At 40.9% G+C, this 25,868-nt stretch overlaps 2 protein-coding genes across 6 annotated transcripts; one reads left to right on the forward strand and one right to left on the reverse strand.

The window, feature by feature from the left end:
* Window positions 1-683: 683 nt before the first annotated feature.
* On the reverse strand, window positions 684-20,314 carry LOC135490594 (inosine-5'-monophosphate dehydrogenase 1b-like). 5 transcript variants are annotated; one of them, XM_064775812.1, is made up of 17 exons: window positions 20,090-20,314; window positions 18,660-18,854; window positions 17,548-17,646; window positions 16,782-16,830; window positions 13,429-13,530; window positions 12,945-13,019; window positions 12,418-12,624; window positions 12,166-12,253; window positions 11,781-11,883; window positions 11,543-11,639; window positions 11,169-11,265; window positions 9,282-9,377; window positions 8,866-9,009; window positions 8,484-8,628; window positions 6,139-6,282; window positions 5,609-5,646; window positions 684-4,054 (listed from the first exon to the last, which is right to left on the reverse strand). In XM_064775812.1, exons 2-17 carry the CDS (start codon window positions 18,827-18,829, stop codon window positions 3,936-3,938), a joined length of 1,773 nt encoding a protein of 590 aa, XP_064631882.1. In that variant the 5' UTR covers window positions 18,830-18,854; window positions 20,090-20,314; the 3' UTR covers window positions 684-3,935. The 5 variants fall into 5 exon arrangements, with proteins under 5 accessions (XP_064631882.1, XP_064631883.1, XP_064631884.1 ...); XM_064775813.1 differs by having other exon boundaries at window positions 11,175-11,265; window positions 20,090-20,312; XM_064775814.1 differs by lacking the exon at window positions 5,609-5,646 and adding an exon at window positions 5,700-5,783 and having other exon boundaries at window positions 20,090-20,310.
* A 2,083-nt stretch (window positions 20,315-22,397) lies between these two features.
* On the forward strand, window positions 22,398-25,046 carry LOC135491363 (mitochondrial inner membrane protease ATP23 homolog). Its single transcript, XM_064777170.1, has 6 exons — window positions 22,398-22,534; window positions 23,027-23,072; window positions 23,433-23,514; window positions 23,758-23,892; window positions 24,068-24,157; window positions 24,526-25,046. The coding sequence occupies exons 1-6, from the start codon at window positions 22,507-22,509 to the stop codon at window positions 24,721-24,723; spliced, it is 579 nt and encodes a 192-aa protein (XP_064633240.1). The 5' UTR covers window positions 22,398-22,506; the 3' UTR covers window positions 24,724-25,046.
* The last annotated feature ends 822 nt before the right edge of the window (window positions 25,047-25,868 follow it).

The raw sequence follows: 25,868 nt of genomic DNA on the forward strand, positions 1-25,868 counted from the left end.
TCATGATTCAATGATCCCGTCCACTGAGGCATCCCCAAGACAGAGCTGATCTACTTGCCAAAGATTGAAGCCAACAACATCCGGAAGAAACCAGTACCTCTCACAGGGAAGCAAAGACCCTCTGAAAAACGCCCACAGAAATGCCTTGCTGAGAGTAAGCGGTGGTCTCAAAAGCAACATCCTGATATGGACAAGAGGTGACCACCCTTTTGTTCTGGGGACAGGCAAATGCAGACTTGAAGCCCACCTCAAGAGGATGAACATGGCCATGTCCGGAAGGTGCCAGTGCAACACATCATATTAGACGCCAGCATGCATTATGGATTTTCATAACGGGTCACATTGGGCTCACCCAGCTAAGTCCATCATGCACCCGACTTCAAGATCTTGGAATATTTTGGATGGCATTCGCTCCATTTATCATGATAAATCTCAGCCCAAACATTTTTAGCATTTCAGAGGATATGTGGTGGACCATAACCACGTCAGCTCCCGAAGGGGTTTATATGCATAACCTTTCTTCCATCCAATTCACCAGTGAGCCACGAAGGATTTGGCAGGTCCAATGTTTAGGGGAAATCTATCCCCCACTCGTATCGATTTGACACCATAGTCATGCGTGCGAGGATGTGCCCCATCCTGAAGAACTCACAATTTGGCAAAATATAACAAGAACGCCTGGATACTACAACATAAATTCTTTATTTATTTGATTAATATATCAACGACTTCAACTTTGGTTTATACACAACACTTGGACCCATGCTTGGCCTGCTGTGTGTTTGAACATGATAATAAAATTGTTGATGACGAACGAAACAGTATAAACTAATGCTACAACAATATGATAAACATCTCTTGAGGATGTACGATGGGTTCCCCCTTATGCATATATCAATGCATCTTGTACCCCCTCCTCAAGGTAGGAGTACTTAGACCTCTCAATCTTGTAGTAAAGCTACAGTCAAAAACAGGATTGGCAAGTTTTCACCCTCTGCCCAAGTTGACATATACGACACCATTTTATCATGTTTTCATCAACATAGACACACTGTAATGTTGCAACAAGATTTCAACAGCCCGCTGAGACAAATTGCCCCAAAGCTTCAAAATGTTTGTGACATTGTTGCATCATTAGCTTGAGGAGTGTCAGCACAAGGCATGCATTGATACTTGCATACAGCACATATAACATGTATGCTACATTGCAGATGATACAAATTTTATGTTAATTTATGTTAATTTTAAGGCCTTAAGTTTTTATTTGGCTGTTTACTCAACTGTTACAGAAAGAAAATGAAACATAGGGTCTGACCCTTTCAGGATCAGTAGTATTTACATGTGTTGATGAAAACTTTTTCATCAAAAACAGTCGTAAATTTCTAAAGAATTCAGTTGCTTTTATACATTGGGATCAATTGCGCAGAACAAATTCGTCCCATTACTCCAGATCTTGAAGAAGTAGCCCAGCTAGCTGAGCTCAAATTCTTCTCAATGAACACATTGGTAACACACAATTTCACCCAAAACGGAAAAACCTTTTCCACAAACTAACAAAAGTGTGCCGTTATTTTGGCGAAAAGTGTTATGTCCTTAATAAGAAACAAATTTTGAGGCCTGCAGAAGGCCATTGGACACATGTTAACCGTAACCATACTTTACAACCCAAACTAAACCTTCCAGACAACCTCTACTAGTGTTCTCCTAGTATGTTTATAAAGGATCTGTGCAAGGCATGAAGTTGTGTGGGAAATTTCCAAATTCAAAAATTTTGCTGAATTTTCTGCTGAAAATGTACATGAGTTTGGTAATTTCCCACATTCACATTTTTAACATTGAGCTGATAACATTTAAAGACAATGATTTAACATGAAAATTAAATGCATTATGCAGAAAATAAACTTGCAACGTAATCTGAGGTACCAATGTTGTCCCAACACAGGAAAGACAAGAAAAGACGCAATCACATTTAACATTGCACTACTTTCAAGAATTGGCGATTATTTTTCTTTAAAGGCTAAGTGTGAGTTACTGGCCAACATCAAAGTATTACAGATTTCCCCTGTAGAAGGCACCTCAGGACTAAATCAGAAAGCGCTAACAGTTGGTAGATGAGCACATTTTCTGATTCCTGCCAGAACTGCCCTCTATGTAGACTGGGAATTCTGTAATTACATTTGGTATAAATGACCACCAGTAGATACTCACATCCTTGAACTGTGCAACAGAGCGGCTGGGTCGTGAAAAACATCTGGAATGACTTCTGACAAACTACAGACTGAACAGCATACCTGCGATCTTGATCACACTCATCAAAAATCGCCTGTCTGCATTTAAGTCATTGCAGATGCAACGGAGTCATTGCAGCAGTGGAATCATTGTTTTGGTATCTGATCCAACACTGATGACTCCTGATAACATAAACATGACCAGACAAAGATTATCCTTCACCATGTAAACTGGTTGTCATATTAAAGTGTGCTGCAGACTTGAAAAATTTATCGAAGATGCGCGATAAAATCAAACAGGTAGTATATTATTGCATATTGCAGTGACAAATGACTTTGCCACAGGCAAGAATGATAAACCCAAAAGACTAGCAATATTTGTTGTCTGCGATACATATTGCACATCTATGCATATGAAAACTGCTATAGTCTGTCGTGAGTTTTACTAGTAACTGATTTTTGTATGGTGATGACACATTTTGTACAGGTAATCAGTTCTAATTAATGTGAAACGGAGTGTTACAGAACAACATTCGAATACAATTTCAGTTAATTATGATGAAAACAAATAAGCTCAATTCAGTTGATGAGTACATGAAAGTTCGACCTAGTTTCAGGTGCAAACTGACAACTTCCATGTCAGGGCTGAGGCTGGACATTTTACATGGGGAGTCACATCATATGATTTCTGACAAAATCCCATGAGTCTTGTAAAGGTTTCAAGCTAACAATTTCAAAATTGAGGATCCCGGCCAAGTTTCAAGCTTCAAAAGACAATTTTCAGGTGTCATCTCGAGCCCTGAACAGGAATCGGCGATGGATACACAGACCTCAATTCAGGGGCCAAAATACTAGACATCCTGCCTTTAGTTGTTGAACTATGTTGATAAGTACAGACCAGTTGTATGTTATAAAAGAGCCAGATGATAAATGTAATTTGCATGTACACAAGATTTACCCTTCTTTGTGAGTCCAATCTGACATACAATAAACGTGTCTGGTAATAAACATCTCAACTAAGAACAGAAATTCAAAATAAGTACCAAACTTGAACCTTCCAAAAGTTCAAAAGAAAATACAGACACCACAAGACTTGAAATGACGGTTTGTTTCAAATAGCGTAGACCAAAAAATAGGGACTGCCTCTGTCACCTGAAAGACTTACTATCTTCACAGAAGGTTCACAATGTAGCAAGAACCATTTGTTGGAACAATTTCCAATTATCCAAATTTAACCGTTCTTGCAACTAAGTTAGAAAATGCAATGTCGACATCAGTTTTGATGAAAGGACTTTAATAGGTATTATTTATTTGTTGTAAAAAATACTACGTATAGTATTTAAAGTTGAGCCCCTGCGGTAAACCGCTGCGGTCTGCCACTGTAGTAAAATCAAACTTTATGACAATAGGAGCTAATAATGATGTTAAGTCTTTTACATTTTCCCATTATTTGACCTTACATGATGCCACATGGACCATCCAGCACTGGCCACGTTGAGAATATTTGGTATCTTTACAGTTCTTACAGAGCTGGCGTTTTCAACATCCTGATATTTCACCACAAACTGAGTGCAAAGCTCTAATCTGATCCTCAGTGTGAATACATGTGAGTATACAGTCTTTAGAATCCACGAAATACCGATCTTAGAGTTTCATGCTGAAGAATCTTTCGAAAAGCTGTCGATACCTCAGAAAATGCACTTATATTCATTTTAAATCCTCCTCCGGCATGATGTAGCGCATCACTGAACAATCGTGCATGCGGCTTGTGGAGCTGTTGGAACTGATGGGACGCCACTTCAGATTAGTAAAGCCTTTTTTCGAAGCTGCAAAAGAAAATATTAGATTTTATTTGCCATTGAAGTTTGAACAGTGTCACGTTGATGAGAACGTTGATAACCGAATCTGCTCGGGGATGCAGACACCTGTGTACCATTTCACGGCTGATGAGGTTTTGAAGCCAGGATAACAACAAACAGGGTAAGATGATCACGGCGAAACCACAAATTTCCGAATTTTCAAAACCACGGCGAAATTTAATGCGTCACTGTGACCACATTCGCTGGCACCATTGACACCGTGTCAGTTGGCACTGTCGATCCAATATTCGCATGGCCCATGTGCCTTGAAAATGTACCGTACACACCTGCAGCGGATTTCATACGATAAACCACAACCTTTACCATCACCTTTTACCTCTGGGTAGAATATCATATGTACAAAACACTTCAACATTTACAGCATTTTCCAGAAGAAACCCAAAGGAGATACACATGAAAGGGTCTTAGGCTTTTATTCGCCTGGCAATGCTAAAGCTAAGCTTCATACAGTGTGGGGTGAAATGTGGCTAATAGCAAGAAGAGAGGAGTCCCATCTTCTAGAGACAATCATAGAGAAGAGAAGCAAATAAGACAGTAATGTGTCCGGTCAAAACAATTTGTTAAGATAACTCAGAATACTCTTGTCCCATTTTCAAGCAAGAAAACCACAGCAAATGCTGTGAATCTTAACGTTAAACTTAACTCAACAAAAGTCCATGATTATTGTATAGCTAACATGTATTGTTAAATGTGCTAGCTTTGGGCCTGCTAGATCTCATAAGGTGCATAGATTCAGCAGATACACGGCATTTTCTATAAATTAAAGCAAGTATCTACACTTGATTGAAGATACATGGAGGGTTGGCAAAGGACTATGATAGAAAAGCAGTTAGTGAAAGAACTAATGTATTAGAAGCAACAGCATCAAGAGAATCAACTAACGTCCATTCATGAATGTTTTTTACACATCATTTTGGGCTCTGGAGCGCAAACTGCTGGTCATATTTCATTGGTTTTTGAATATGTCAATAAATATGGTTAGATAGTTTTCTATGTGTCAATGATGAGAAATATCCCAAATCAGGCCTCACTGAAAGAACCTTTTCATTTCAGACTACACAGAAGTGTTAGTATGCGAAAAACAATAGAGGAATGAAATATTGGCACCATTCACAAATTTAGTCCCAGGGTTAAAGCAAAATCCCCCCCCCCCCCGCCCAGTCAGTTTGCCAGTTGTAACCTTGCATAGGTATTTGGGAGAGAGTAGGTATTTGGGACAGGGTAGGTATTTAAGACAAGGTAGGTATTCAGGAGAGGGTAGGTATTCAGGAGAGGGTAGGTATTTAGGACAGGGTAGGTATTTGAGAGTGGGGCCCGAGAAGCCAAGATTTGAATTGCTGAGATGTTAATATTGGTGGTCAAGATGAAGGTGCATGTGCTCTTATGTGCTTGAAATAAAGACAATTATATCAATAATAATCCGATTCAACTAGAAAATAATTTCAAGAAATAAAACTGAAAATGTGATTCTCTTGATGTTGCTGTGGTTACATGACTTACAGGACTTAGGTGCAGCCGCACGCATGAATCTTGCTTCCCTACAATGGAAAGATGGACCAATAAGATATGAGCAATGAAACGGCAAACTTACGAATGTAATCCATGAACACCACCCTCTACTTGAGCAGAGACCGTTCGTCTTTCAAACTTCAATTCCCCAGAATACATCATAGATCTGTAAAAGAGACGATTTGATATCAACTGGAAAGGGGATCCATGGCATAGTGGTGAGGAGCTGGGTTTATAACCTGGCAGTCTAAGGTTTGACTCTCAGATGGGTCAGAAATGTTTCATCTTCTTGAGATGCTTAACCCTACTTGTTTCTCTCCATCTAGAAGTGAATGGGAACCTATCTGGTACTGAGGGTCAAATGCAAATGCCAGCTTTTGAGCACTGAATACATGCGACACTCCCCATAGAATTGAGCTAGAACTAGTAAGTCTTGGCCTACAACTGGCGTAATAGCACATCGGAACCCCTCATATAAATCCAACAGCAACTATCAAAATACTGTACCGAGCTTGACCTACCTCAGAATGGACAGACTCTTAGCACCGATATCCTGGCAGCCATGTTGGATTCCAGCAACCAGATATGGAACGAAGCGATGGATAGACCCCTTGTCGACGATATTACCAGAGACACCTTGAGCTACTTTGATCTTGTCATTCTCACTGAAACGATACGAAGAATAAATATGAGGTAAGGCATGTGCTTCCGTGCTTCTCCCAGGTTTTGAAAAGAGTAGAGGATCTTCTCCTTTTGATGGAAAAGAGCATAGGGGCCTTTTTACACTGAATTCAGTGCTTTCCATTGTTTTGAAGGTGCTAATGTTGTGAGCTCAATGTACAACCAGCGTCAGTGCTTACAATACATGCTCAATGTGCAAAAATACTAGTATAAATTGACCTAACATGGTACACTCACTATCAAATAGAATTACACCAAAAGTACTATTTTAACACTATTTTTTTCTGTCATGCATCACCTAGCGGATCAGAGAGTAAACTCTGTTACCAAGACTGAAAGTATTTCGAGAGAAATATTTAAATGAAATGGCCAGGGCCATTGTGCTCACCTCATGTGGAGGAAAGATGGATAAAGAGCATGGTATTGTGTCATGTAGTGTTAGGTTTGATGTAGGTCCAAGCAATTACAATTTCCCCAAAATGGCCAATTTACAGTACATTCGACCTCTGTGACCTTGAAAAGTAGGTCAAATCAAAGAAGACCCGGGTGACACATTGAATGGTTGTTAGAATTAGATGTACCTATGATATAAAATTGGTGCCAATCGGGCAAGTCATTACTAGGAATAATGGCATTTTGAAGAATTTAGGATTTGGCCCCCTCCCTGGAGGCCAAACGGCAAATCAGATCGCACCAAACTTCAGTACCTGAGATCACCTGACCAAGGGGTACATGTGTACTTAATTTGTGATCAATAGTCATTGCAGTTAAGAAACGTGCCATAGTTACGGCCTGACGGCGAATTTACGCCATTTGACCTCTGTGACCTTGACAAGAAGGTCAAATTAAAAACCTGTGTGACATATACTGTATGGTGGTTAGATGTACCCATGATATCAAATTGGTGGCAATCGGGCAAGAAGTTAAGGAATAATCGCATTTTTAAGGTTTTTGGATTTTGCCCCCTGGTGGTCAAGTGGTGAATCATATTGGACCAAACTTCGGTCCCTGAGATCACCTGACCAAGGGGTAAATGTGTACCAAATTTGGTATCAATAGTCATTGCAGTTTAGAAACGTGCCATCGTTACATCCTAACGGCCAATTTACACCATTTGACCTCTGTGACCTTGAAAAGGAGGTCAAATCAAAAACCCGGAGGATATATGATGCACCTTTGCTAGAAGTACCTACCATATTTTTTTCAAAATTTCCCGACTACTATTGAGGGAGATATTGCATATTTTCACTTTTAACGTTTGGCCCCCTGGTGGCCAAACCATGAAACGAATCGGACCGAAACTTGGTCTCCAAGGTGTCATTACATAAGGGTACATGTGTACCAAGTTTCAACTCAATAGCTCTAACAGTTACGAAACGTGCCCTGCTAACGGACGACGGACGACGGACGACGACGACGACGACGACGACGGACGACGGACGCCACGGTATGGGATAAGCTCACCTCTGCTAAGAGGTGAGCTAAAAACAAAACATCGAGAAATTGAGACACTGCTACACTGGGTGTATGGAGCAAACATTACACAGTCACAGATACCGGTATACATCCGATCCTATCTACACATTTCATAAAATTATACTGAGAAATCGTTGCTCCTAGACAATAGCGTGATAAGCGTGACCGGACCTCTGGGACAGCAATTTCCATGCACTATAGAACCAGCTGGCTAGTATGGCTCACGACACTAGCTCACCTCACGGTCATCTCCAAACCAGACTCGCTCGACTTGTGGGAATTTACAGTATCCAAGTCGGGGGACGGTTCGGGAATGCCTGGGTCATTTTCCCAGCCCCAGTTTATGTCTCCAGGAAGGAAGTGACTGTAGGCATCAGACAAAATGATATAACGTAAGTACCATCTTAGCCCTAGTCTTGGGCAATTTGCAACAGCGCTATTAAACTTGTGAATATTCCCCTAGGTGGTACAATTTAGGAAGGTACATGTACATGACAAAAAAACAAATTTCATTGTAGGGTTAGGTTAAATAAGAGTTTTTCAGAACAGACACTATGTTCATGAGCACCATTTTTTAGTGACCTAGCATACCTCGAACAAAAACACACGAAAATGCTTTCAAAACAATAAGCAACTCAAAACGCACTGAAAGAAAAGCGTAAGACATCACATTACACTTTCATTCCAAACAATTTTGAGAGAACTTTACCTGAAATATCTCATCGCACTGGACTTGCTGACCTCCATAGCGTCAAGAGAGCCCATGCCACGGTACTTTTTCAGGCGGACGCCATCGGCGAAGAAATATTCCCCTGGTGCTTCCGAGGTTCCTGCGAGTAGGGAGCCCATCATCACTGAAATGGAAAGTGTTGGAATAACAATCAACTTGCTGGATAACAATGACTCCCTGGAAGAAGTCAGTTTTAAAGCCTGAAGTCATGGGCTATCAGAAAGATAAAGTGGAAAGATCAGGGCCTGAAACCACTGAGGTCCTGGGTTGGATCCCCAAACATTCATGGGACACAGTCTTTGACAGCATACAGTTTAACAAGAACTTACGCCACCTATAATCAATAAGGGCAGAAACTCACCAGTGGATGCCCCGAGTGCAAGACCTTTGATCACATGGCCAACAGTCTGTATACCACCATCAGCTATCACGGGGACACCAAAGCGCCGGGCGTACTCAGCTACTTTATAAACAGCCGTTCCCTGTGGACGTCCAACAGCCATCACTGCAAGAAGAAAACATTTGGAAATGACAAGAGTGAATCACTTGAAAGCCTGACATCTGTTGACAGCATTCAAGTATTTTCGTACTCAGAATAACCAATAGCCGATATTCCTCCATAAATGTTCAGCACTTGACAGGGTGCACCTTTCTCAGGGGAGTCTTTTTCCGTCCCAAGGGTTTCAACTGTTGAACATGTTGAAGTGTACACCAGACCACTGGCAATTACAAATAGGAAGAAGAGCCAGTTATGGAGAAGAGGACTAGTAGACGCACCTTCCTGTGTAATACATATCGAGCCACTTCCCATCCCAACACGTAGAGCATCGACCCCAGCATCAATAAGGTTCTTGGCCTGGGCAGCAGTCACAACTGAAAGACAGAAAGATGACATTAGGACATTTGCAGTACGACTAAATCATTACAATTAGTCACAAAAGCACAAACACCAACAGTACATGCAGCATAATCTGCACACCACTATTCGTGCCCCTGTGTTTCAGTAACCCCTTCGAATCATGCTGAGGACGTGTCTTGAGATTATCAACTGGTAAAAGCTGTTTGAGGTGTAAGGATGCAAGAAAAGCTAGCTTACAATAATTATGGTGGCGATGACAGTTAAAAGTTACACTGCTTCTACCCAGAGAAGAGCCTTTCAAAGCTGAACTTTTAAAAATTTTGGTTAACGAGAATGAAGAGTATTTTGATAAAACCTCGAAGAGATATTTCTCGTTTTTTGTCTCCACATGGGATTAAATACACGAATGTATCAGACCAGTTCTTTTCATCTATTTCTTTCATTTGAATTGAAAGATGGTCGTTTTTAGCATGCTACTGCTACAGAGTATAGAGTGGTTAGTATAGGAAATCGAAAGGTATCACATTTCTTCCACATGCTCCAGCCACGGCAATGTAGGAAGCCATCTTGTGCGCCAATAGTACCCGTCACCACGGCAACCAATGGACACCTGGAAATATTCTTGATCGTTCTCAGTGTTAATTGTGCAGAGTTGTGAGCATTCACACCAATACTATGTAACACCTATCCAAAATGAGTGCACCAAAATCCGTCGAAACACCCATTGTTTTATTATCTATGATAATGAACAGATATATCGTAAACTTGTCTTTACTAGACAATTCATTAGAATATTTGAGTCAGGCAGTTCTAATGCAATCTTGGGAAGTTCTGGCAGGATTGTGGGAAGATGTTGTTAGATCAGCTGGGGAATGTAACTTAAAAGCATTGCAGCAATAAACAGTGACCCCTTGGTCCAGCAACAAAGCAAGATTTTTTAAGCAATCTGTTCCAATTAGTTATATGCACCTCATGACGCGATCTCAAGGTATCAATTTGACCAATACAACAAGTTAAAAATCTTTCTTACAATAAATCTTTCAACTCGTCAGATAGCATACGGTTGGTTAGCTTACCAAAGCTTTTGCAGTAACCCAACTGCTTTGTTAATCATGATCTACACTTCGCATGCAGTTTGATGACCGAGAAAGCTTTGGTCAGCTAATCGACTTCATGAAACATCGTACTTTAGATAAAAGTCTTGACCATGGGATCAGGCAACAGATCTCTTTTATCAAAGTGAAAAAGCAGCTAAAATCTATTTGATGATCAGAATTTCAAATCAAGTTGACAACGAAGTTGGAATCAAGGGAAAGGGACTCTGACTCTGTATCCCACGACAAAGGGTACCTTCCCGGCACATCTGTGGTGGGGTGTTTTTTTTTTGGTCAATGAAGTGAATTCACTTTTCTGTGATATCAAATTCATGGAGCAGTTTCATCTAGCTCTTTAAATGAGTCCACCACCACCATTACTACTGTGCAAAAGCAGCTTTGGTAAAGCGCCCACAAATGAGCAATAAGCACTGTGACCTGCGGTTTGAGTTGCATGCAAAAATCATTGCTTGTTTGCAATGGTCACTACAAGTCACATTGATCTGCAAGTCAATATCAAACCCAGCGACCAACAGTTTTACCTGCAGACAAGAGATCCTTTTGTCATACACAGCAGCGATTATAATTGCAGGTGGCTGCAATTAAAATTGCTCGCTTGCACTCCACTTTACGTTAGGAAACTTGCTTAATTAGTGCAGCCAGAGTCCCTTTCATTGGATTAGATTATTAATTCAACTAATTTGAACATACACTCACCATTCCCTCCAATAATTTGAAGTTCTGGGTATTTTTGTTTGATGAAACGGATCATGTTGATTTGATACGCAGAGTTGCCTTGGGAAGAATCCTAGAAGGTATACATTTATGATCATTTAACATCAGCAGCAAACTTCCACCAACTGAAAATGAACTTTAAGCCTCGCAAACTTTTCACAGGTTACAGTAGCTGGTTTCATTTGGGCTATCATCTGAACCGAAATAAGTGCTCTCTTTACATGAGTCAATTGAATAGGAATCGACAATGTCAGACCAAAATCAAATGTCCTTTTAGGAAGGGTGTCCTGCTAACCCAGACGTCTGCTAATAAACGATGTTAAACTGAACTCGGTATTGTGTAAGCTTACCAATACTATCACATCAACACCGGCTTGAGCTAACGCGTCCAGTCGACCCTTGTCATTTTCATGCGTACTGATGGCACCGCCTACTAATAACTGTTTGCTGCAATGAGAAAACGCAGTGTCAGATCAGAGGGAAACGTTAAAGGCGGGCCGTCCTGGAACAATGCTGAGTCGGCACTAATTAAGTTACAAGAGGTGGATTCTGTGAAGAAAAGAAATCTCCCAATTCATCTCAACTTACTGGTTGTCTTTTGATGCAAGTGGAAATTCTCTATTCTTCTTTAAATCGGTTCTTGAGATGATGGACACTAATTCCCCGCTCTCATTCACTATTGGCAGTTTACCTGAAGCAAGAAGACAGAAATTATGTTGGCTGCATATTACATGTACATGAACATGCAAGACATTTTAGAGTCTCCTGTACTGAGCAAAGCATGAATACTTTCATCTTGACCCTCAAGTTCTGGTTACCATTACGCCAACCCTTCATGAAGGATAGAGCAGGTCAGTTCTGGAGCACACGTTTTGGTGTCTGATCTGATGTGTTGCACTGGCATCTTTTGACTGTTCAAAATTGACAGAAGACAACTCGAACAAAAAAAACAAACTACCAAGAAGAGACTTACCTTTTTTACTTTTCTGCAGTATTTGGTTAGCTTCTTTTAGAGTAATACCAGCTGGTGCGACGACAAGATCTTCTAACTTGGTCATAACCTGCAAGATGAGGAAGAAATTTATTGTCCTGAGAAAGAGAAAGTCCAGTACACATGGTCTTTGAGCGTTTTATATGCCACCATAGTTAGGCCCCAATTGCATTTATGGCCCTGGTGACTTGGTATTCTTGAGTGTTTCACAATGACCGGAGAAATTCAACCTACCTTATATATGAATGTATTGTGTTCTTCTTCTGGTAAGAAATCGATATCTCTCTGTGTGATAAGCCCAACCAGTTTGCTCCCCATTTTCCCATTCTCTGTGATCGGGAATCCAGAGAACCCATGTGCATTTTTGGCTTCTATGACTTGTGCTACCGTTTGTTGAGGGGACATGACGACAGGATCCAATATGAAACCTTGTTCATATTTCTGAAAGAAATTGTTCGAGCATAATGTATTGTCAGTGAGAAATGAAGACCAACACTAAAAGATCACATGTAAAAACAGGCCAGATGTTTTGCAATTCACTCAAACACTTCAAATCTTTAGGTTTGGAATTGAAATGGAAGTAGATACAGGCCAGTAACTGTAGTACCCAATAGGAGCTGAGATTTCTTGTAAAATTGTCAGAATTTGGTACTTAGATCTAGATGACGTAAAGTAATATTGGTTGCTTGCACTTTCTTAGTCTTTATCAATTCTTGATAAAACAGATTGATCTTGTAAGCTCAGATCTCTTATTTCCATACCTTTACTTTTCTCACTTCATTTGCTTGGAACTCGGGTGTACAATTATGATGAACAATACCAATTCCGCCACAGAGCTGGAAAACAAATTGATTTGTTACTTTCGGTATTGATAAGCAAAGAGCCAGTCAAGAAATCAGATTGTTCAAATTCAAAGCAAAGTCCAGGGAAACACCAAATTGCTCTTTTTTTTCGAAGGCAAAGAATGGCACGACAACACTGACTCCTCAACTTTGACTGAGCCCAAAAGCCCGGATGCAACTATTCTTTTTAATCTTTGATAAAGATTCAAGTCAATGTTTTCCAATAGGGTACCAATATCAGTATCGTTTCAAGGCTAGATTATTTTATGGCCTGTCATGTACACGGTATGAAGATAGTCTGTCTGTTTTCCCTGGGATAGAAACGGGGTCAACTTGCATGGGAGCCAGCAGTGTTAACCACTTGGCTATCACCGTATCAGGCTCTTTTACATTGCATACTTACAGCCATTGCTATAGCCATTTTAGACTCTGTGACAGTATCCATAGGGGATGACACAAGGGGAGCATTCAATGTGATTTTCTTCGTCAATGCAGATGTCAGATCCTGGAGAAAAAAATATTTATCAGTGTGCATTACTGGTTGTATTCTTCAAAGTGATTTTTAAAGAGATTATAAAGTCCTTGTCGAAGTTTGATTATAATAAGTTTACCCACAAAATGAATACAGAGCATGCCAGAGGTCGCAGTATACAAACCGAAACTCTGTCTAATTTGAGCTGCATAGGATTCCAGGCTATAGAATTTTTCCCAGCACTGGGAGCAGGTCAAACACTGTTCCATGTGCTGGTACTTATCGATAGCAATTATTGCCAGAGTGCTGATCAAGTTCAACAGAATCCATTAGCAACACAAACAGATCAGGTATTTTCGTATTTTTACTCCATCTGAATGGAAAAAAATTGATAAAAAATCTCAACTGATGAATACAATTCTGATTGATGGGTTGATCAATATCATATCATTTATGAACTGAATGAAAAATCAATCCAATCACTGCCGAGGAAACTGTCAATCATGCCAATTAGTACCACTCCCGTTGTTTCTCATTAAAACGGACGAGGCTCTAAGGATGCTCTCGAGGAAAAAGATTGAGATGGACGACCCCAGTGACCATGGCGACACGTCAGAGTATTCTTCATTAACACACAGAATATCCATCCTGAAGATTTATTGATGGGAGAATTACCAAGACGGTGAGTTCGTCTGGTAAGTTATCATGCTTCTTGCAACAAGAAGATAAGGCAGCATTTGTGTTACTTTTACGTAGCATATCAGTATTCAATACATTTTGGTTCTCAAACCTCAGTTTTTAGCTCAAAACCTTTTTGGCTCACCGTAGGGGAGTCTATGTAATACCGCAGTGTCCGTCGTCCGGCGTCCGTCGTCGTATCCTATTTCAAAAACAGTGGCACGTTTCTTAACCGCTAGGGCTATGAACTTGAAACTTTGTACACAGCACCCCCTAGGTCAGGTGACCTCTGACACTGAATTTCGGTCCGATCTGATTCTCAACTTGGCCACTAGGGGGCCAAATGTTGATATCTAAAAGTGTGATATCTCGCTTATTAGTGACTTGTTTTCGATGAAACTTGTATATTTGCTATGAGTACCTACAACACGTCTTATATCATACGGGTTTTTAATTTGACCTACTTTTCAAGTTCACAGAGGTCATATGGCGTAAATTGGCCGTTAGAGTGTAAACTATGGCACGTTTCTTAACCACTAAAGCTATGAACTTGAAACTTAGTACATATAACCCCCTATATCACATAGCCTCTGGTGCTGAATTTCAGTTTGATCTGATCCTCAACTTCGCCACCAGGGGGCCAAAAGTGGAAATCTAAAAAGTGTGATATCTCGCTTATAAGTGACTTGTTTTCGATAAAATTTTTATGGTAGGTGCTCTTAGGAAGAATACATCACATATCTTACGGGTTTTCAATTTGACCTACTTTTCAAGGTCACAGAGGTCATATGGCGTAAATTGGCCGTTAGAGTGTAAACTATGGCACGTTTCTTAACCACTAAAGCTATGAACTTGAAACTTAGTACATATAACCCCCTATATCACATAGCCTCTGGTGCTAGATTTCAGTTTGATCTGATTCTCAACTTTGCCACCAGGGGGCCAAAAGTGGATATCTAAAAAGTGTGATATCTCGCTTATAAGTGACTTGTTTTCGATAAAATTTTTATGGTAGGTACTCTTAGGAAGAATACATCACATGTCTTACGGGTTTTCAATTTGACCTACTTTTCAAGGTCACAGAGGTCATATGGCGTAAATTGGCCGTTGGAGTGTAAACTATGGCACGTTTCTTAACCAGTAAAGCTATGAACTTGAAACTTGGTGCATATAACCCCCTACATCAGATAACCTTTGATGCCGAATTTTGGCCTGATCTGATTCTTTATTCGGCCACCAGGGGGCCATAATGGAAAAAGAAAGAAGTGCAATATCTTGCTTATTTGAGTGAATTGTTTTCGATAAAATTTTTATGGCAGGGACTTCTAGCAATGATACACCACATGTTGTACGATTTTTGGATTTGACCTCCTTTTCTAGGTCACAGAGGTCAAATGGCGTAAATTGGCCATTGGAGTGTAACTATGGCACGTTTCTTAATTGCTGAAGCTATGAACTTGAAAGTTGGTACATGTAACCCCCTACATCAGATAATCTCGGACACCAAATTTTGGCCTGATCTGATTCTTGATTTGGCCACCAGGGGGTCAAAACTGAAAAAGTAGGACGTGCAATATCTCGCTTATTAACGACTTTTTTTTTCGATGAATTTTTTATTGCAGGGACTCTTAGCAATCACACGATATTGATCTGGTTGATGTCATAGACAATTATTGGTTGGATCATAAACTTATATATACTGCCCTGTCTTATTACTTGACATCAATACACATCTAAAAAAAGTCTTCATGCCTGATTGTGTTCACCATATTCACCTCTAAACTAAGCATGATCCTGCCTACTAAAAGATGTATACGGTGAGCACAATGGCCCCTGGCCGTTTCATTTTTAACAACGCTTCTGGTCATTCCAAACAGAATGATTTTGATCCAAAAATTACTAGTCCATAACATATTATTAAACCAACACTTTCCATTCAATCAACATCCATTTAGATAGTGACCCCAAATTGATGAAAAGAAATATTTTAGGAAGAGGAAATATGGGTCATAGATGGGTCTTTGTAATGGTTTCTAAAGGCAAATCATAGACACTGTCGCTATTCAGATCATTCTATCTAAAAATACGGTGCTTAGATATCTATTTATCCCCCATTGGAATATGTCGATGTTTCAAAGCACGGTCCACTTTTTGACAGTCATACATGTCCTTTGACATATTAGGTTAACAACCCAGACAGAGCCATAATTGAAAAGGAAAGCATTTCAAAGATGCTATTGAAACTAGGGCCAATTACATGTAGCGATTCAAGGGAGAACTGTGTCATATATATGTACTGGTAAGGAATGCCAATCCTTTTCTTGTCTTGTCATGTGGACTTGTCAATGACAGGACAGGTGGTGCTGCAGTCTTCTGACTCCATAAGGCATTCTGAGAGAAATTCTCCTCTGGACTTTTAGTGGTAAATAAACTGTACTTGTTATACACTCTTGGTTCCAGTGTTTCACCTGGTACAAAGGGTCCCAGTGGCTTATGGCATTGTATCAAGTTCGCTTAGGCCTGGCCCTAATGAATTGTTCTGATTGGGCGCATTTGTTTTGTTCGGGCTCTGGTTCGTCTTTGTCCATTGCCCCAAACACACTTACCACTTCAGTGACTGCAAAATCTATGAAACCAGGAAGAATGAGGAAATCACTGAAAAGCAAAAGAAAGATTTTAGACAGACCACATTCAAAAGTCAACCAGCGGTTAACCACCAACTTACATCCCAGATATGCTGAGGGTATGGTTTGCGCATAACTGACCAATCAGCTTACAGAGCCATCAAATGACGTTGTGCACCTGATTATGCATGATTTTAAATTCATTCACTGGCTGTGTTAGCTGATTGGTCTGTTATGCGCAAACGCAAACTGTACCATCGCGATCGCTGCATCGGCATACCCAGTCCAAGTTCTGAAGTGTTGTACCCGTATTGCCCAAAGTCATACCGCCACTAAGTTCGACCATCTGGATCCAGCTGTTACAGAACGTGCTCATTACGATGATTTGCTGATGCCACACCCACAGTGTACCGTGATTTCAACTTCAATCAATGACTAGGCCTAATGAGTGTCAGTTTCATCGAAATCTACGAAATTTTTTTCGCAATTTCACTACGCGAGTCTACGGTAACTTCTCTTAATTTACCGTCGGGAGCCTCCTAATTCTTCTCTATTACTTCTAATGAGCAAATGTAAACAATTTTAAAACAATGACGTCATGTTCAGCCCTTAACTCTCTTCCCCCTGTTCAGACACATGACGTCATCACACAATCCCCACAAATGCATACACTACAGTGTACACTGTACATGCTCGTGTGCAGATAGATCCGGCTATTTTTCATAACACCTCAAAAGTGCAAACTTACTCGTATGTCAGGCCATGACCATCTCCAAATAGAAGGGCACCAGATAAACCATCATCAGGGACATAGCCTGTCCCGCCAGTTATCAAATAATCAGCCATTCTGTAAGATAAATCACGAAGAAATTAGCGCCCCGAAGTGATCACCATAAACCACGCTTCGCAATGGCGTGGTGGACACGCGCCTCGTTCTGACTTCTCAGGCAGCACAGGCGTGACGTCATATGTCAAACTAAAATACAACATTTTCACTAAAAAATTGCCAAAAAGTATAACCATCTCAGGAGGCCGTAATTCAAAGTTTTATATTTGTCTCTCTCTACATTTTCATTAACACTCGTTGTCTTTTCTGTTTTATGATGCGTCACTATATCAACACCCCCTGACCCTCTATCGCAAATGGTGAATCACAATCTGAAAATAGCTTATTGGACTTATTTATTATTAGTAACCAGTCAGTAACATCAGGCCTTACTGGGTTCTGAGAAGCGTATTCAACTTGAACAATGCACCTCACGATACTAGACTCCTGGGGCAGTCCATTGCGTCATCCTATGGTATATCCTTGGGGTGAGGGACGAGGCCGGTCTACTGAGTCCGGAGTGTACACGATACCGACACACCAATCTCCATAGCAGCGATAATACTCAAGCATAAGACCGCCTCATCACACTACTATTACTGCCCAAGGAGTATGTTCGAGGGTATATACCCGGGGCATATTGTAATCACACTGCTGGGTGCAAGGACCCTGATATTCAAGAGTGACTTGACCACTAAAGTATTCCAAAATCTCCCGCCATTTCTTAGATTCCCGGGGCAATCCATTTCGCCTGCTTATGTCCACCGCGTCTGGAGTGTACGGTAAAGACATCTCATGCGTCTGAGACATCGTGAGGCGGACTGTGCGTCTGAGACACCGTTATGCGTCTGAGAGTCAATAATTGCGTGAAGGACATCATATGCGTCCCATGATCAGACGACTAATGCAGTCATATCAAGATCAAATACCTCTGAGTAGAGATATCATTATGCGTCTGAGTGTCCAAGGAATGGTGCCGTAGAGGTATGGAAGCTAACTGGGGGAATAATTTTGCCTTTGGATTCTTTACCTACCGTTTTTCGTACATTGAATGAACATATCCGCTGCTCCTCATATCGGCTGTCTGGTGGCCAACGTGTGGACGCGTTGACGACGACGGAGAGACAACCTCGGGCGGGGGCAGATGCGCATTTATACCACTGCATGCATTTTCACCCATTGTGTCCTCTTGGTTTTCTATCATCGTTTCAATACCGACAGAAACATAACTGGAAAAGAAGACATATGACAACTGCTTGCCAAAATACTTTCCAAGCATTTAAATGTGATCGACTGATAACCAACACTCTTAAATGCGACGGAAGCTCTGCCGTGAATCGGAGAGAAAGCGATGCATATGTGATAACCAATCAGATATCAGGATCTTAGTCTTGTCGAATTGGTTACCGGGCTTTTGTTTTGAGCACGACACGATGTCATCGCGGTAGCAATGACAGCGCATAACACAACCAGCTTATCAGATTAGATTGTAGTTTGTATTTCTCCATGAAATACTTGGTAAAAAATAGACGGCAACGCCCTTATTCATCGTGATATGAGAGACCAAATACTAAATATGATTATTAAACTCCTGAGGCAGACCATTCGTCTTCCTCATACTTTCTTCAGGGCGGAGGGCCGGTCTACTGCGTCCGGAGTGTAGTATGCCGGAAAGTGACCACAATTATAGTTTTAGATTGGGAGTCCTTTTGAGGTATTTTGTACCAATGGCCGTCAGAATATCTCATTCTCGGCTAATTCCTCTTGATGTGGGTAGAGGGTGTTACATAGGTCATTAAGCTCGCCGGTGAGCTGCACTTGGGGTGCCACCTTTACCCCGCTTCTTCTGTTTTTTTCCACCCCAACTTCCAAACCTATATGAGCGGATTCAGCATCAGATGTTGTACCCGCTGAGACAAGGACAGCACATCCAATCAACCGCGGTGGTTAGTCAGAGGTCCCTGGTTCAAATCCGACCGTCGACGTTAACCTATTAGGCAGGTCACTTTGCCTCATGCCTTTCTCTTCCCAGGTGTGAAAATGGTACTGGTCAGAAATGCTCCAAATGGAGCGCCGATTGAGTATATGCATTCCGGACCGGTCTGGTCCTGTCGCATGAAGGAAAGACGACCAGGATGACAAAATGGACTGCATAGGATTCTAATGTATGAGAAGCTCGTCCAAATTCTACTGTATAAACCCGAACATTTAAAAATTTTAGCACTGAATTATTTAATTCCATCTTTAGAAGCACAAGGAAAACTGTCAATGTCGTCAAAATCATCTGCCCTGGCACCAAGCATTTTCGGCTAGAATCCGACACCGAGCTAGGATTCGAACCCCGGGGTTTTGTACCCTGTGCCAAACGCTCGTCATCATGCAATATCAACAACATCATCATTCCTTACACAGCTAAACATCAATAAATGTACATTCAGCGCAAACCCAACAACAAAGACCATACCTCAGCGATCACACAACCACATTTATCGAGTCTCGGGAAGCAAATCAGCTACGAATGCAAACAATTCGCATCAGCAGACGTCATGAATTGGATGTTTTCATTGAAGACGCAACTATGCTACATTCCAAATGCGCTTTTCCGTCTCTGTCCTGACAGTGTGTAATTTGACTGTCATGTGCGAGATCTGCCGAACAGACCTAACCAAATTTAGGTAAGTAGGGTGGATACCGGGATAAAATGATGCTAATCCTGATCAGTTTCTCCGCCAACTCGGCATCACACAACCAATGCATCGACTATGCCACAATCCCACACCCACAACGTCAGAGCAATATCGATTTTTCCTCCAACCGCGTATTCTTACCCCAACCTATCATCCCTTTTGTATTCGAGGAAAATGTTGGTATCATCCACGAGAAAATGACGTTTCGCCACAAATTTCAGCATAATTCATGCAACCTTAGAAGGGAATTCATTGTTGAGTGACCGAGGACCGATGCTGGTATATATCCATAAAAAATAATTACAATACGAAATGATTAGTACATCTTATCAAAAAAATATGCAAGAGTCAGCACTCAGAACCAATTTATGAAAATAGGGGGCTCTTAACAAATAGAGCTCCTGTGCCATAACTGTTTTTAAAACTGGTTGGTTGTGCTTAATTCTTACTTCAAAATGTTCCCCGTAACTGTTGATATTGATTCCAACCGTCTCACTGAATCAGGATGACGAAATAGACTGCCTCGGGAGTCTAAACCGGCAAGGGTGTGGCCAAGAGCCCATAACAAATATTCATTATCTATATATTTGCTACACCCTTGGAGTTTCTCACTAGAGGACCAAGGTTACCCTTTTCAAGGACCCATAACATGTGTTGTCTTTCCTCGTTCTGTGCTCATGGTCGCTCTAGAAAGCGTAAGTGTCGTTGTAGTAGTTGATACATAGTGTAGCTATGGTGATACATAACCCGCCTTCCCAGTTGCCATGGAAATAAAGTGAGCCAGGTAATCATCACGATAATGGTTTTGAGCTGACATTCAGTTGTGTTGCGATCAATTTCGGCCTGTGTCGCTGTTAAAAATGTCATCATATAAAACATGTATTGGTTATTTCTCAAAATAAAATACACTTTGAACTAAACCACGTGCAATCTCGACGACACTTGTGTCCCTGAAAGGACCAATGGCATTATCAAGGGCATTATTACCAAGCTGTCTGGCTGCCCAGTCACCTTCCACTCTTATACAGCAACCGGTCCCGACCCCGCAGTCGATGATAACCGGGAGTGTAATATGTGTTTGCGGCGATCTGTCAACGTCGTCGTCGCAAATTCCGTCAGAGACATCATCATGCGTCCGAGACATCATGATGGGGATGCGACTCTTGACATCAGCGTGACAGCTAAATAAAGACAAAATGTTGTTTCTTAGACATCATTATTCACCAGAGACATTCAACTGCATTATACATAACGGAATTGTCCGTCGTCGCTAACACACCGCTCGTCACGCCATACAGGAAGAATGGCACTCTGGGTGTTAAAATGACTTTGTCTTGTAACTTCCGTCTCGCCATGGGGGTTCTGAGCTAGATGCGCACATCCCTTCAAGTCATGTCAAAGACAGCAGTTGGAAATAAGACAACCTGACTCGCCACACGTTATAACCAAACAAAACATACCACTCGAGTCCATCATGAAGCAATTTGTACAATAGAAATGAAAGCATCCATTAGACAAAAAGAAAAGCAAGAATCAATCAATATTCAGATCGATATCCCTAATCATTACCTGCCGCTGCTTCCAATTACTAAAAGGCTACGATGAGAATTAATCAGCTGACAGAATCTAGAATACTAATCGAGTACACGTACTTGTAAGGTAAGGATGTAAAAATTTAGCCTTGGCGATATAATTGATTTACTGTAAAGTCGGTTCTGTCCCGTCACGTCCAGGCGCGGCTGGTGTCAGGTGAACCAGCTACGCGCGCGCGGTGTACCTTTTCTATATCACCACTAAGTTTAGCCATCCAGATCTACGTGTGGTACTGGGGGAAACACTCGAAAACAAAAACGTTAGAGTCCCACATGGATAGCCAATACCACGCCCAAGCATTTTCCCGCCACGAAAATCAGTCAAGAAAGCACCTGCTAACCCGTTTCCACAATTCGACGTTGGCGGCGCTTTTTCACTCTCTTGTCAATTATCTTGTGGAGGTAAAAATTTCAGAAGCGTCAAAATGGCGGAAGAAGGGCAGAATTCGACGGCAGAAACGGACAAACCGTTCCAAAAGGCCGGTCCAGATGACTATGGTTACTATTTTTACCCGCAAAGAAACGAAGAACAAAGTCAAAAGACTTCATACCTATCAAAATTCTTCAGTTACAATAACGCAAGGCGACACATCAAGTGTGAAATGAACGTCGTGTGGTGTGTGAAAAACAGTAAGTTAGTTTCGCCGTCTAGCGGCAAAAGGAGGAACTGATTTTCACCAAGTAAAATCCAGTGTTCTGGAATGAAATGAGCTGCTGAAATGAAATGAGATGCATGAAATGAGCAGCTTGAAATGAGCTGCTGAATCAATTGAAAGATTTGTTTGAAATAACTATTGATCGATCTGGTTATGTGACCCTATATACTTTTAAGTACCTTCTCAGTTGCAGTGTCTTAAATTAAAAGGGTGTGCCATTCATTATATTTGATCCTGTGAAAGGAAAACAGAATGCACTTGTACACAATCATGACTGACAGTGCCGTCAATCAATGGCAATTCCAATGCAATAGTGGAGACAGCGTAGGCCCTTAAGATGCCAGTAAAGTGGAGCACATGCACAGTCTTCCACAGACAATAATCTACATGCTGATCACAGTGAAGGGGTCTTGTGTCTTTTTATCATAAAATAGGTGATGAATCTTTGATATCTTTTTACTTTCAGATCCATTTGTAAGGCTACTAATGGGAGCAATGAAAAACAGCGGATGGTAGGTTAAACTGTAGATGTCAACACAGTCAACAATTAACATTGAATGGTGGATTGTCCTCAAAGTCATGGATCATGGTTGTGACTACGTCTTCAGAAAAGAGTGTGCCTTTTTCGCCTCATGACCTGCGCTTTGAAAGTTTGTGGCCAACCTGTTTATGAGACAAGAGGGATCAGAGGCTATCTAATCTAAAATATTGGTACTGTGAGACAAAGGAGGTCAGATTGAAAAAGGCTTTCTAAAATGCATTACTGTGTCCTGAATATTTGTTGATCTCGAGGTTCCATGAGTAGGAAGTTTTGCTCATCTCATCATTTTCCATTTTCTGCTTGGTGATTATTGAATGTGTTATACTTCCAGTCCAATAACTCTCAACCGTCATGTATCTTGTGAGAATTGTAAAGGCCGCGTAAATGGTGGATACGACCCCGAAACTAATCAGGTACGGTATTTCAATAAGTCTGTGCATATAAAGTTAGGCATGCCTCTACTTCTGATTAGGTTGGTTATATTTGCCAATACTTCACACACTGAGACCACATCTTAACATGTGCGTTGTGACTAAAGTAGAACTGTGCAGACCTATATAAACTATAACAGTGCATGTTTTCTTCTCTGTCAAACTTTATTCCTGGTGGAAGTCAAGAAAGTTTCATCAAAATCTAATTCAGTATTTTTTTTTCAGGTTGTAGTTTGTCAAAATACCGCCGTGAAATCGAGTACATGTTGTAGTGTACTAGCTCACGAATTTATTCATGCCTTTGATGCATGTCGAGCAAAGATAGATTTTGATAATCTGGAACATTTAGCATGCACAGAAGTAAGTCCGATTTTTGTCAAATAATTAATGGGTTGACAGTCGAACCTCCCTTAGCTGGCACATGTCCATCAGAGATATTCTACTGTACTCGAATAAGCAAAAAGGACAATTTGTAGTCCCAATTGTTTTTTCATTTAAGATTGCCTTAATTATCATTATTTTCTCATTGTTACAGATTCGAGCAGCAAATCTAGTCCATTGTTCGATGTCTACTGCAATTTTTGAAGGGGATGCAGGTTTCAATAATATCAAAGAGGCTCAGAAGGTGAGATGTAATTTAACCCTCTTCAACTCAGGTCTACAGAGAAAACTTATCTGTATACTGGGGCATGTTTTTGGAAATCTTTGGTCAAGAATTTGTGAGAAAATAAATTTGTTAACATAACAGTCAGGTGGTGAGTGTCAGTTACATCACCAACCTTGCTTTTTGCCATCGCTAGGTATGCCCCCTGAGAATTACAATGCTTGGATGTATTGCAAAACCCCTCATTTGAGGAGACATATTCACTGCTTTACTGCAATCGTATAGTTTACTTAGAGTGGATACAGTGGATATCGGAGGCAAGGCATTTTGATATGAGGCTTTTAGAATGGTGTTTCGAAATTAATAGCCCATGCTTTTCCTCTTTTCAGGAATGTGTAAAAAGAAAAGCGATTTTATCAATAATTATGGTCAGGCAGGTGACTGCTGAAAAAGCCCGAAAGGTAGTCGATAAAGTTTTTGATAGGTGCTGGAACGATCTTGAGCCAATTGGACGTAGATGCCGGCGGAAATCTAAGGACCCAGAAATGGCCTATCACGAAGGATATTTATATGGATATACAGATTGATGTACATTATTTAAGGGTGAATATAGGCAAGATACTTTATTAATTTTCAAGAAAAGGCGCTCCAAGTTGGTACCATTGGATCACCATGCCTATTTTCTCCCTTTAAGATTATTTCAAAGATGAGAGTCGAAATGCTGCTAGTTTTATTCTGTTTTATAGGGTCTGAAGTTTATATTCATGTTAAATTTTTGGAACCTGTGAACGTCATCGGGCTTTCAAGTCTGTATGTTCAGCCTACATCGGCTGCAGTATGAAGCTGTGATGAAATAAAGCCACCAGGAAATATAGGTTTCCAGGTTGTGTATGTGTGATTTTGAGATTAAAAATGCATTTTATTTCATCAATAGTGAGTTAGTTGCATTTCTTAGACCTCTATGTATTCTGCTAGAAAATCTCATATCAGTGATGGCTGCAAAAGTATGCAACTTCAGAGCAGCATTATATTACATATCAATGCTTGAGTTTATTACTCCAGGTTAGTGTGTCTCTCTGTGATTAATAAGCTTGAAGGATGGGATACAAGCAATTTCTGATGCCGCTTGGTGCAGATAGGTTCTGTTGCCCAAATGCTCTCTGCTTTATGTCATTTAGCAATAATCATCTCCGTCAATGGATGCTAACACAACGGATAGTTATTAAAACTAATAAATAAACTTTGGCCTTTTTCAAGCCAAATTATCAGCATTGTGGCATTGTGAGTCGGAAGACTTGCGAGTATCCTCCAGCTGGAGTGTGGCATCGATGAGTGAGTGTGCTAGCTAAATTCTTTGTGGCTTTTGACAATCACTCCCCCTCCAATTATCTCCCAAATTAGCCCGCCCCTGCCCCCCTCCTAGCCTCCTCCAACTGGAGTGTGGCATCGATGAGTGAGTGCGCTAGCTAAATTCTTTGTAGCTTTTGGCAATAACCGCCCTCAAATAATCTCCTTAGTTAGCCCGCCCCCGTCCCACTTGATTATATCCCCATCTCCAAAGTAGTGAGTTGTCAAATGAAAAGCCAATCTCCCAGTCTTCGGTCCGTCTGTCGAATGTTAGATGCACCCGCTGAAATTCTCACATAGTCAGTAGGTCGAGTGAGACAGGCTTGACATAGATGATCACCATTGACGACGCTTGGAGAATGATGAAAAGCACGTGGTAAGTGGG

Source organism: Lineus longissimus, chromosome 7 (genome assembly GCF_910592395.1).
Source record: "Lineus longissimus chromosome 7, tnLinLong1.2, whole genome shotgun sequence".
Classification (NCBI taxonomy): Eukaryota; Metazoa; Nemertea; class Pilidiophora; order Heteronemertea; family Lineidae; genus Lineus; species Lineus longissimus.

Coding starts and splice junctions, on each gene's coding strand:
- LOC135490594 (XM_064775812.1), bottom strand. CDS start 18,829: ATGATAGAAAACCAAGAGGACACAATGGGTGAAAATGCATGCAGTGGT. Junction 16,831..17,547: donor GGTCATGGCCTGACATACGA/GTAAGTTTGCAC, acceptor TTTGCTTTTCAG/TGATTTCCTCATTCTTCCTG. Junction 6,283..8,483: donor AGTGCGATGAGATATTTCAG/GTAAAGTTCTCT, acceptor GTATCGTTTCAG/TGAGAATGACAAGATCAAAG.
- LOC135491363 (XM_064777170.1), top strand. CDS start 22,507: ATGAACGTCGTGTGGTGTGTGAAAAACA. Junction 22,535..23,026: donor CGTGTGGTGTGTGAAAAACA/GTAAGTTAGTTT, acceptor TTTTACTTTCAG/ATCCATTTGTAAGGCTACTA. Junction 23,073..23,432: donor GCAATGAAAAACAGCGGATG/GTAGGTTAAACT, acceptor TTATACTTCCAG/TCCAATAACTCTCAACCGTC.